Source organism: Schistocerca cancellata, chromosome 3 (genome assembly GCF_023864275.1).
Source record: "Schistocerca cancellata isolate TAMUIC-IGC-003103 chromosome 3, iqSchCanc2.1, whole genome shotgun sequence".
Lineage (NCBI taxonomy): Eukaryota > Metazoa > Arthropoda > Insecta > Orthoptera > Acrididae > Schistocerca > Schistocerca cancellata.
The window spans coordinates 810,154,680-810,166,728 of record NC_064628.1 but is presented as its reverse complement, the minus strand read 5'-3'; the positions used below and the strand labels follow the sequence as shown (position 1 = coordinate 810,166,728).

At 37.8% G+C, this 12,049-nt stretch overlaps 1 protein-coding gene across 2 annotated transcripts in view; it reads right to left on the bottom strand.

Annotated features, from left to right (window-relative positions):
• LOC126177083 (uncharacterized) overlaps nt 1–12,049 on the bottom strand; it is a 198,391-nt gene that overhangs the window by 46,116 nt on the left and 140,226 nt on the right. For both annotated transcript variants that reach the window (XM_049924330.1, XM_049924331.1), the window contains exon 11: nt 6,091–6,223. In XM_049924330.1, the coding sequence (XP_049780287.1) occupies nt 6,091–6,223 (133 nt within the window). The remainder of the gene's footprint in view (nt 1–6,090; nt 6,224–12,049) is intronic.

The window sequence follows — 12,049 nt, the reverse complement described above, 5'->3', positions numbered from 1 at the left end:
TTCTTCTCGAAGAACATCAATCAGATTCCTGCAAGTCACAACACCTTTGCTATAGTTCAAGGTGTTGTACATTTCACTTTCTATTGTGTCCTCCCCGAGGCACTGTTCTTTCTGGATGCTCTTGACTTGTTGGGAATTGGATGTTTCTACCAACAGGGTCCCATTTCACAAGCCCTTGACTGATTTTAAGCTTCCATTGATTCCCTCTAACCCACGAGCAGCTATGGAACTGAAAGTCCACCTAGACAGATCCCCATGTGCCTAGGTAAGCCTTATACAACTGATGTATGGCAGGTTTCCCAGAGGTTGCTCGCTAACAATTGTTCCATCTCAACAGCCATGCATCTCATCAGTGTGCAGCACGCCTTGAGATTGAGGCATTTTTATAGAGGTTTTCATCATCTTCAAAATCCAGGCAGTCAAGCCAAGATCCCCATTCCCTGTGACACACAACATTCCACTGCCGCACCATGCAGTGATTGTTGAAGCATGCCCAGAGCTTATGTGACAGGAGACTAGTGGTGCTTACCAGTCCTCAGCTCAGGAACCCCGGGGTTGTTAAGCCAGTACTCAGAAAACAAATGTTGAGCCCATGAGGGGATATATGCTTGTGTGCCTATTCTGATGCTTACAGCATCATCTATTCATCACCTTTTGCCGCATGATATTTCCCCCTGCATCAATAACATGCTGTTCAAATTTGACATTATTCTGAGCTGTGGTTTTGTTTCTACATCATTTTGAAACTGGAACTTTAACTATGTATACCTTGTATTTTCATGATGCTCTGACATTAGGTCATCTGAGACATGGAAAGACCCCTACAAAATCAGAAGCAGATATAATTGGTGAGTCTCTACTGTTTGTCAGACATTATGTAAGAGACTGAAAGGAATGTTAACTACAGAAGCATGTGTCTCAGTTACCCTCAAGATGTCTAGTACCAAGTCCTCCTGCAGTTGCTTAATTCCACTGGTTTGGACTGGACCTCTTGGGGAGGTTTCTCAAATTGACAAACATGAATAAATGGATAACAGTGTGCAATGACTACCTTGTCAGCTATACTGACTACTGATGCTCCACGTTTCTTATTGACAACATAATTTTGGAACAAGGTGGGCAACGTGTAATAATCTCTGACTGTGGAATAGTGTTATGGACACGATTGATGTCAGAAATAGCTTCGCAATGCAACTGGTCCTGGGATGAAAGCTGCCTACTACCCACAGACAAATGGCTTTACAGAATGCTTTAATAAGATATTGGCAGATATACTCTCAATGTACATTAGTGTCAAAAAGAGAAACAGGGACATGATACTGCAAGTTGTGATATTCATATACAATGCAACAACTTAACAAACAACATTTTCATGCCATTCTTTCTGGTCTGTGAGTGAAAGGCATTACCTTTATTTCCCTTCCAGTCTGATAATGCTCAAGATTATTATTTTAAACTGCTGATCACCAGAAGAACAAGGAAGACAGCTGGCGTACATAAGCATCTTGAACATCGAGGATGAGGACCGTTAATATTATAACATGAACCACTGACCCATAAACTACAACACAGGGGAACTTGTACAGATTTTTAGATTAAAGTGCTGCTTTGGCCATTCTGAATCCTAACTCACTTGCTGCATACCCCCAATGAAGTCAAGGAAGAGACACTAAGATGGCAGAAGCTCAGCGAAGTAATCCATATCTTTTGTAAGAAGCCTTTTCTTAGTCCTGAGGTGCAGGTTAGAAATGAGGGCTTATGATACAAAGTACATACAAATCTGCCTGAAGATCATGATGCCTTGATTGAACACAGCAACATGGCCAGCACCACAAAGGCTTTGGCAATGCTACCAGCATCTTTAGATACTTCCTGTTTCTCACAGCAGATGCAGTGCCAATGGGTGCCAAAACCATTCAGGAGGGATTTTTTAGACATGGATAATTCCTGTTTCTCACAGCAGCTGCAATGTCCATGTGTCAAGTTATACTTACAATGCTATCAGAATGTATGTATTCCCAAATGGAATTCAGTCAGGTGACAATGTTGTAGCTAAGCCAACACCTCTCATGAGTACAAGTGAGTCTTCTCAGGAATGTGTCAATAATCTCACTGAATGCATGTCACACAGATGTAAAACAGTATAGGTCATTTGCAGTGAACAAATATATTAGAAGACAGAAAATATTGCTTAGCCTATTTTTAAGCTTTACCACTGATACCAAAATTGTCATCTTTTGTTTCTGGTCATATGTACAAGAATTATATCACTAATATAATTGCAGTATCTGAAAGTGAAATACAAAACATTCTTGGATTTCTTACTGCATCAGTTCAGGATAAAACCTTGAGGTTTCAACAATATCCACCATCATCTTTGCCACGAGCAACTGACTGTCAAAATTGCTACTATGATGGCCTTACACAGCCCAAAGATGGCTTCTGATTGGTCAGTAGTTTCTTTTTTTTTTTTTTTTCGTCAGTCCTGAGACTGGTTTGATGCAGCTCTCCATGCTACTCTATCCTGTGCAAGCTTCTTCATCTCCCAGTACCTACTGCAGCCTACATCCTTCTGAATCTGCTTAGTGTATTCATCTCTTGGTCTCCCTCTAGAATTTTTACCCTCCATGCTGCCCTCCAGTACTAAATTGGTGATCCCTCAATGCCTCAGAACATGTCCTACCAACCGATCTCTTCTTCTAGTCCTCTTCTCCCCAATTCTATTCAATACCTCCTCATTAGTTATGTGATCTACCCATCTAATCTTCAGCATTCTTCTGTAGCACCACATTTCAAAAGCTTCTATTCTCTTCTTGTCTAAACTATTTATCATCCATGTTTCACTTCCAGTAGTTACATTATGCTATTTCAGATGGTGTCACCATCTGCGCTGGTGGTGCCACCAGTCCTGCCATTATGTAAAACTGCAACAAATATCTCTGGCTCCTCTCTGCATCAAGAGCTCACTTCCACGCACCTCAAAGATTATATCTGCCATCACAGTTGAAGGTTTTCTTACGCATTCTCATTCCTACAGCCTCTGTAATTATAAAGTACCAGTATGTGGGAGCCTGGAACAAAACTTTGTTAAACAGTATTTTATGTTTGTTTGTGAGGCTGTCCTCAGCAACTGCAGATTTCTCCAGTTGTCCATTTTTAACATGACGACATTCTGCACAGCAGTTGGGAGGAGATAGGAAAACAGACCTGATACCTCGCCTTCCCAAACTCTGCCTATTTTGCTGGATGTAGCTCTGCAGAAGGGAAGGAGTGCAATTGGTGGCTCTTATGGTATACTGAGGGCCTGGGATGTTCATCTCACTTTTATTTTACCAGAATATTTAAAAATGGCAGCCTTCCCTCCTTCTGTGTCTTGATGGTGAAGTGGATGTTTGGGTGCATGCTGTTCATGTGTTCCTGGAAGTGCTCAAGAGCTCATAAACCTAACAATAATATTAAGAGGGATGAAGGAGACCCAAATGTAATGTGCATTACTCAAAATCTTCCATAAAAAAGTTGGGCATTGCTGGAGACAACAGAGAATCCATAGCCATTCTGTCCATCATTTATAAAACTTACTCCGTACAAGAAGTACGTGGTCACCATAACATGTTGGAACAATGTTTCAGGAGGAAAATGCTCTGCCAACAGTTTCAGTGTGTCCTCCATAGGAGCTTTAGTAAATAGTGAGACCATATCCAACCCGACTAAAATCTAGTTTTTGATGTGATGTTCACAGTGCCCGACTTTCAAAGACATCAACTTAGTTAAATATTTGGCCAGCCTGTAGGTAGGAGAAATAGTGGTGCTAACAATTGGCCTCAATGTAATACCTCACTTGTGGACTTTAGGTAATCTGTACAACCTAGATCTATGAGCTCATGCTGTAAGATTTTTTATGACATCCTCTGGTAGACCAGAACTCTTCAGGAGCTCCACCATTTTTCTACTGTATGACACAGCTGGTTCCCATTTTAGGCATTTGTAAGTGCTATCTTCCAATAACGATCCCACTTTGCAGTGATATTCAGTGGTATTAAGAACAACCATGGCATTTTCCTTGTCAGCAGGAAGTACCACAAGATCATCATCTTTCTGCAATGCACGAAGCCCCTCTCTCTCTGCTCTGCTGACATTAGATTTCATTGGCTTAGCTGACTTATGGGAAGTCATAAGTCATTGACAGTACCTTGTAAGAGACTCTGCACTGGCTGTTCCACTCCACTAATGAACACAATAGGTGCAGCATCTCTCACAATACAGCTCCTGAAGAATTCTGGTATACCAGAGGCTGTCATCAAAAATCTAAGATCATAAGCTCATAAACCTCCTAGGATGTTCTGATTACGTAAAGTCCCCAAGAAATGTATTCCATTGAGGTCAACTGTAAGGTCCACATGAAAGGTATTCCACTGTGTCCAATTGTTAATGCTATTGGTTCTCCTACCAACAGGCTGGCCAAATATTTAACTAAGTTGATGATTCCAACAGCTGGCCACTGCAAACATCACATCAATAACTCTCAGATGTTCATGGAGAAAATTAAACAAATTAGAGTTGGCTCAAACTATATTTTAGTCAGTCTGGATATGGTCTCACTATTTACAAGAGTTCATATGGAGGGGCCATTGAAACTGTTGGTGGAGCATTTTCGTCCTGAAACAAAAATTTGTTCCATCATGTTATGGTGAGCACCTACTTCTTGCATGGTGGAGAATTTTATGAAATGACAGATGGAATCGCTATGGGTTCACCGTTGTCTCCAGCAATGGCCAACTTTTTAACGGAACATTCTGAGGAACAAACATTAAAATCAGCTCCCATTCATCCATATTCATTTTATTGTTATGTTGATGACATGGTGTAGAAGCTCCTGAGAACTTCCTGGAACACACAGACAGCATGCACCCAAACATCCAGTTCACCATCAAGTCAGGGAAAGGGGGAAGGCTGTCGTTTTTAGATGTTCTGGTACTGAAAGTTGGATGGACATCTCAACCACTCAGTGTACTGCAAGCCAATGCACACCAATTTATACATTAGTGCCCAGAGTTTTCACCATCCAGTGCAGAAGAGAGCAGCCTTAAATACAACAGTACACAAAGCAAAAACTGTTTTTGACAAGAACCACTTGGATTCTGAAATTAATCATGTGAAGTATGTGTTCTGAAAGAACAGGGATGGGTCACATGTTATTAAGTCAACATTCTCCATGAAAAGTAAATGTGGAAAGGATGAACATTCATGTGATGAGCCACCAATTACATTCCTTTCCTTCTGCAGTATCACATCCACCAAAATAGGCAGAGCCCTAGGGAGATGAGGTATCAGATATATTTTCATACCTCCTAATAAAATAAGGCAGATGCTACACCCCGTTAAGGACAGTCTCAACCTCAAGATTCCTGTGATTTACAACATCCCATGTGAGTGCAGATGCAATTATATCAGTCAGTCCATTGCGACCATTTCTGACCACTGTGCCGAACATCAATGGCATATTAAAAATTGAGAACTGAAGAAATCTGCAGTTGCTGAGCACAGCATCACAAACAAACATAAAATACTGTTTGATGCAACAAAAGTTTTGCTCCAGGCTCCCACATACTGGTACTCTATAATTAAAGAGGCTGTAGAAATAAGAACGTGTCAGAAAACCTTCAGCAAGCTCGCGATGCAGAGAGGAGCCAGAGATATTTGTAGCACTATTTACGATACAGCGAGGGTGGTGGTGCCACCAGCGCAGACGTAACTACCGACCAATTAGAAGACATCTATGGGCTGCATAAGGCCACCACAGTACCAGTTTTGATAATCAACCACCAAAACTTTGAGGTTTTACCCTGAATCAATAAGCCAAGAAATCTGAAAATGTTTTATACAACAACGCTGTTGCAAAAAACTTTGTTCTCATCTGAAAGTGTAACCTGCTATGTATGGTATAAGAATTAATTAAATCTTATATTTATATTATGTGTGACATTTTATTTGATTCATTAATCCATTTGAAGCACTACATACTGTGGAGTGATAACATCACAACAAATTACGTGTTAAATATGACATACTGAACTGCAAGTATATACTTACATCTGCTGCAGTTCGTGAGTAGCTGAGTCTTTTTACTTTGCGGAAAGTAGGGTCATCCATTGCTTCTCGAACAGCTGCTTCCAGTGTTGCACCCAAATTCTCTGGTGGCAGTTTGTTAAGGCCATCCATAAACCTGCATTAAATTTTAGATTAACCAGTATGATAATTTAAGTCAATGGTATTTTAGCCTGTAAGATTCTCATAAGACATTTCTAATAATGCTGTATCAAGTTGTTAATTTATAGTGGGCTGCTACAGTTTCTTCATTCTTTATTTATTTATTTTTTTAAATTTATTTATTTATTGTTCCGTGGGACCAAATTAAGGAGAAGTCTCCATGGTCATGGAACGAGTCAATACACGAAATTATAACACGATATTAGAAACAGATAAAATGAAATATAAAAAAACATATTCAGGTGACAAGTCTTAAGTTTAAATGAAGAAAATCAACAATGTAACACTGGAATTTGCTTAATTTTTTAGCTCTTCCAGGAGCTCCTCGACAGAATAGAAGGAGTGAGCCATGAGGAAACTCTTCAGTTTAGACTTAAAACAGTTTGGGCAACTGCTAAGATTTTTGAGTTCTTGTGGTAGCTTATTGAAAATGGATGCAGCAGAATACTGCACTCCTTTCTGCACAAGAGTCAAGGAAGTGCATTATACATGCAGATTTGATTTCTGCCTAGTATTAACTGAGTGAAAACTGCTAACTCTTGGAAATAGGCTAATATTGCTAACAACAAACGACATTAAAGAAAATATATACTGTGAGGGCAATGTCAGAATTCCCAGATTTTTTAATAGGGGTCGACAAGAGGTTCTCAAACTTACAACCACATATAGCTCGAACAGCCCATTTTTGAGCCAAAAATACCCTTTTTGAATCCGAAGAATTACCCCAAAAAATAATACCATACGGCATAAGCGTATGAAAATATGCAAAGTAGACTACTTTTCGTGTTGAAGTGTCACTTATTTCAGATACTGTTCTAATGGTAAATAAAGCAGCATTTAGCTTCTGAACAAGTTCCTGGACATGGGCTTTCCACAACAGCTTACTATCTATCCAAACGCCTAGGAACTTTAACTGATCCGTCTCGCTTATAATATGCCTATTCTGTCCGATCAAAATATCGGTTCTTGTTGAATTGTGAGTTAGATACTGTAAAAACTGAGTCTTACTGTGATTTAGCATCAAATTATTTTCCACAAGCCACGAACTTATTTCATGAACTACATTATTAGTTACTGTTTCAATATTACACACAAGATCCTTCACTATCAAGCTGGTGTCATCAGCAAACAGAAATATTTTTGAATCACCTGTAATACTAGAAGGCACATCATTTATATAAATAAGAAACAGCAGCGGCCCCAGCACCGACCCTTGGGGAACGCCCCACTTAACAGTGCCCCATTGGGACTGAACATCACTACCACTCTCAATATTGCAGAGAATTACCCTTTGCTTTCTGTTCTTAAAGTAAGAGGCGAACCAATTGTAAGCTACTCCCCTTACTCCATAATGGTCCAATTTCTGCAGTAATATTTTGTGGTCAACACAGTCAAAAGCCTTCGTTAAATCAAAGAAAACACCTAGTGTTCGGAACCTTCTATTTAATCCGTCCAAAACCTCACAGAGAAAAGAGAATATAGCATTTTCAGTTGTTAAACCATTTCTAAAACCAAACTGAACATTTGACAGCAAATTATGTGAATTTAAATGCTCCAGTAACCTTGTATATACAACCTTCTTGATAACTTTAGCAAACACCGATGGCATAGAAATAGGTCTAAAATTGTCAACATTATCAATGTCTCCCTTTTTATAAAGTGGCTTCACTACCGAGTACTTTAATGGTCAGGAAACCGACCACTCATAAAGGAAAAGTTACAGATATGGCTGAGAACTGGGCTAACATACATAGAACAATACTTCAGTATTCTGCTAGAAACCCCGTCATATCCATGAGAGTTCTTGGTCTCCTCCTTCTTCTTCTTCTTCTTCTTCTTCTTCTTCTTAGTGTTAAGTTCCATCTTGTACAGGATCTGCTGTACTCACAATTTAGCAAATTTATTTTATTTAAGTTTGAGGCCAGATGCCCTCCCTGACGTCACAGTCATCAGTAGCCTATGGGAGGGAAGTCTTGTGCAGCAACTGTCTGTGGATTGTGTAAGTTTTCTTCTAAGTGTGAACATATTTTAACTGTTTGTGTATCGTACTTTCTGAGGTGGGAATTGGAGACCAGTCCAGCATTTGCTTAAACAACAATGGGAAACACCATAACAAACACACTCAGGCTGGCCGCTGCAAAAGTCATGATCATTTATCTGCTACACACATTCAATCAAGACCTGCCTCACCTTCCTGTCTTGCAAGCTAGTGTGCTGCAGGTACATATTTTTCTCACTCTAACATGCAAAATAAATAAATAAATAAAAAGAATGAAATCAGTGCATTAAAATGTTATGCACAAATTGAGAAAATTAAATCATTGTTACTGATTCATGTTTGTATTAACAATATCCATGTTCAAAGGAAAATCATACTTAAGAGCAGATTTGACTACAAGGAGAAGAGTTCTATTTTCTGCCAAAGTGCAAGGAAATAATAAACTGTAACATGTACTGAAGTCTGGTTTCACTAAGGGAAGTATGCAGAATTAATGAATATGTATTATGATATTAAGACAATGGAGAACATAATATTTTATCTTACACACTTAGGAAACAGTGCACAGTATTTAGGTATTTTTTGTAGCTATATCTTTCATATATCAATTGTAAGAAATGAACATCAGAGGTTTTCATTCAGAAATGTTAACCATGGCCTGATGGTTTGGAGCAAAGTTGCATAATGATATTATGTAGATTTGGTTGGTAGGAAACCACTTTGAAGACTGTGATGAGGATTTTGTGCAGGGTATCTCTCACTGCAAAACATGACAAAAGGTAATCAAAGCACTGGTGATAGATAGTTTTTCCTACCACAACCACCCCCCATCACATTGTAATGATGCAAGAATTTTAATTATGCAAGAATTTTCACGAAATAGAATAACACAGTATGACGAGTCTGTATGTATATTCTACTCACAACTATATAAGCAGTTTCTGTGAGCATTCTTTGTTTTATGGGAGGAACTGTATTGTGTAGAAGAGATGGTAGCTGTTGATTTTTATAAAGTCAATGAAAAGGTAGAACAAGAGGCTGACACTTAGATACCTCACTTATCAGGGAAAGTGGGACTAGGGAAAATGAGTTTAAGAGAACGTGTTAATGTCTGAACAAATGAAAAAGTGTTTCTTCAACAAGCATCTTGACAATATCATCTACAAAAATCTAACAGGCAAACTGTAATGGAATAAAGTGTTGAAAGACTGAAGCAGAGAAGGTCTAGCTATTATCCAATGTTATCCTGTTAGTGGAAGGAGATGTATCTTTTCTGTAATATTGATCTCACTTAAGGAAAGAGCTTGTGGAAGAAGACATACCTGTAGCACAGCTGTTGATTGATAGATGCTTGTCCAAAGCATTGTGCAATAAGAGGAATATTCTTTTTTTCTTAGTATGGGCACTATAGTACAAGAAATGATACCAAATGTGTGAAATTGCAAAGAAGATTGTATTTACAAGAAGTCAATCACTAATTTCTAGAATATGAGTTAAGTGTAAACACATGCTAAAGGTGAAGGAAATATGGATTTTTGGAAAAAAATATATGAAAGTATCAAATAACTGACTGGAATTCTTGAGATACCAGTTATTGAGGTACTGCATACCTGGCAGAAAAAAATCACAACCTGGTCACAAGGAGCATGAAAAGATGACAATAGAAAATATTCATTATAAAACAGCATATTTACATGAAGGAACAATAACGAGTCAACATACAAGCTCTTGAATGCATTTTAGCCACACCAGATAACAATGCCTTATGATGGACTGATATGCTTGTGGATGTGTAAGGCATCAACTAAATGCTATTTGCCTAAGATGAAGTCTTCATGCTTAGGAATTTATTTCAAACTGTCAAAAAACAATAAATAGAACCTACTGGAGAAAACCTAGCCTCCGTCTGTCAATGTCAAAATGTACTACATGATGTAGGTTAACAGGTCCAGTCTGTACACAACAGCTACACACAGGTCATCTTGGGTGAAATTTCAACAAGCAAAACATTTTCATTCTCCACTGCAACACACACTGCACCTTTGCCACTTGTCTTCACCAATTGTCTAATGCTGTGCAACTGCTCAACCCAGCTCTGTGCTCTTGGAGCAGCTCAAGACACTGAATACTACAATATTATACACTGTGCATCAGATACTGCAATACTGACTCAGGTCACAAATTAGACAGTACATCACTGTTTGTTGTGTCTGGGGAACTCCAATAGGAGTTTTTACTCTCAAATATTAGCATACAACACCCATAAATTAAGAAACAAACATCATGGTACTATTTCTGACACCTGTTTGTGTTCTCATTAGTTAATAAAAGAAAGAAGATTTTCTAGCGAATTGTAATTACAACCATACTTGTGACATAAAAATATTTAAATTGAGAACGAATTTAATGGTAGGTAATATTTAATTTACTTTGATTATGACCACATCTCATGTAAAAAATGGGAAAAATCAACCAATTACAGAATACAAACTGATACATAATATGACAAAACATTTAACTTCAAAAGTTACATATTTGTAAAACTTCATTATTTTTTGATAATTTATAGCCGATTAGGAATTTTAAGAGGCTGGAGCAAACACAGTGCATTTTAATTCCCATTGAAACTGTTGACCTGGGTTAAAATCAAATTATTAAACATGTAAATTATGTTTCAAATCTAAATTCTGTAGCACACATAATTCTCACCTCTATTTCTACTGACAACATATATGGACTTTTTGTAAAACTGAAACAATATCTAGAAGCTGGAAAGTCTTTTCAGAGACTAGTCAACATTAAAATGTGTTCTGAACTTTCTGAGTATTAAAACAACTGCCCAAATCAAGTTCCTTGCACTGTTAAAAGCAAGAATACTAAATTATATTCTTTTAGTTATAAATCATTACAAAGATGTAGAAATATTACCTGAAAATTACCAACATCTGTTTTATATTTAATATAAATATGAATATTTATTAGTGACTGGCATAAAGAGATTAAAATGTAATAGTTGTATTGACCTCCAAGTGAGTGCACCATCTTTAAGTCGGGAAGGACAGAAGTTAATGTAATGTGTTAGGAAATAGACATTTTGTGTAAATGCACCATATGTTCTGATATTGTGCAATGTTGGCACTTTTGTTGCAAATTTCGTGATCCTGAGAAATATGTGAAACAAGAACAATGAATAAATCATGAAGACACAAATTATGCTGTTCAGCATTATCAAGAACACTGGGAGCAAAGGTAAGTATATTGTGTCTGGAGCGCTGATGGCACATGCTGATTCTGACCAAGAATTTGACCAGCAGGTCACAACACACAGTCCTTGTGCATTGTGGAATTCTGTCCTTGAAGTGGCATCATTATATGACCATAATTATTTGTCAAGTGTGGCTTTAATATGTCTGCATACAACATCCAACTAACATACATCTATATCACTGAGTGTAATTCACTGTGCTCTCATTGAACTGCATTGATTTAGCTTTCCTGAAACAGTGAGTAAGGTTGTCATGGCCTAGACAGGCATTTCTGAACCACCGTGTCACAATACATTGAAATCAGTGTCAGGTGTATCGCAAGATATCTTCTATTCTTCTGCAAATAAAACATCTAGAACATAAAAAATTTATTCATATTCATGAGCCTATGCAATAAATTTGTAACATTTGTATCTCATAGTTGTTCCATAATTTTTAAAAATGTATTGTATGTACTTTATGTCTTTGGTTGTTTATATCTAGTAAAAAAAATCATATGTAAGTGTGCCATGAAAGT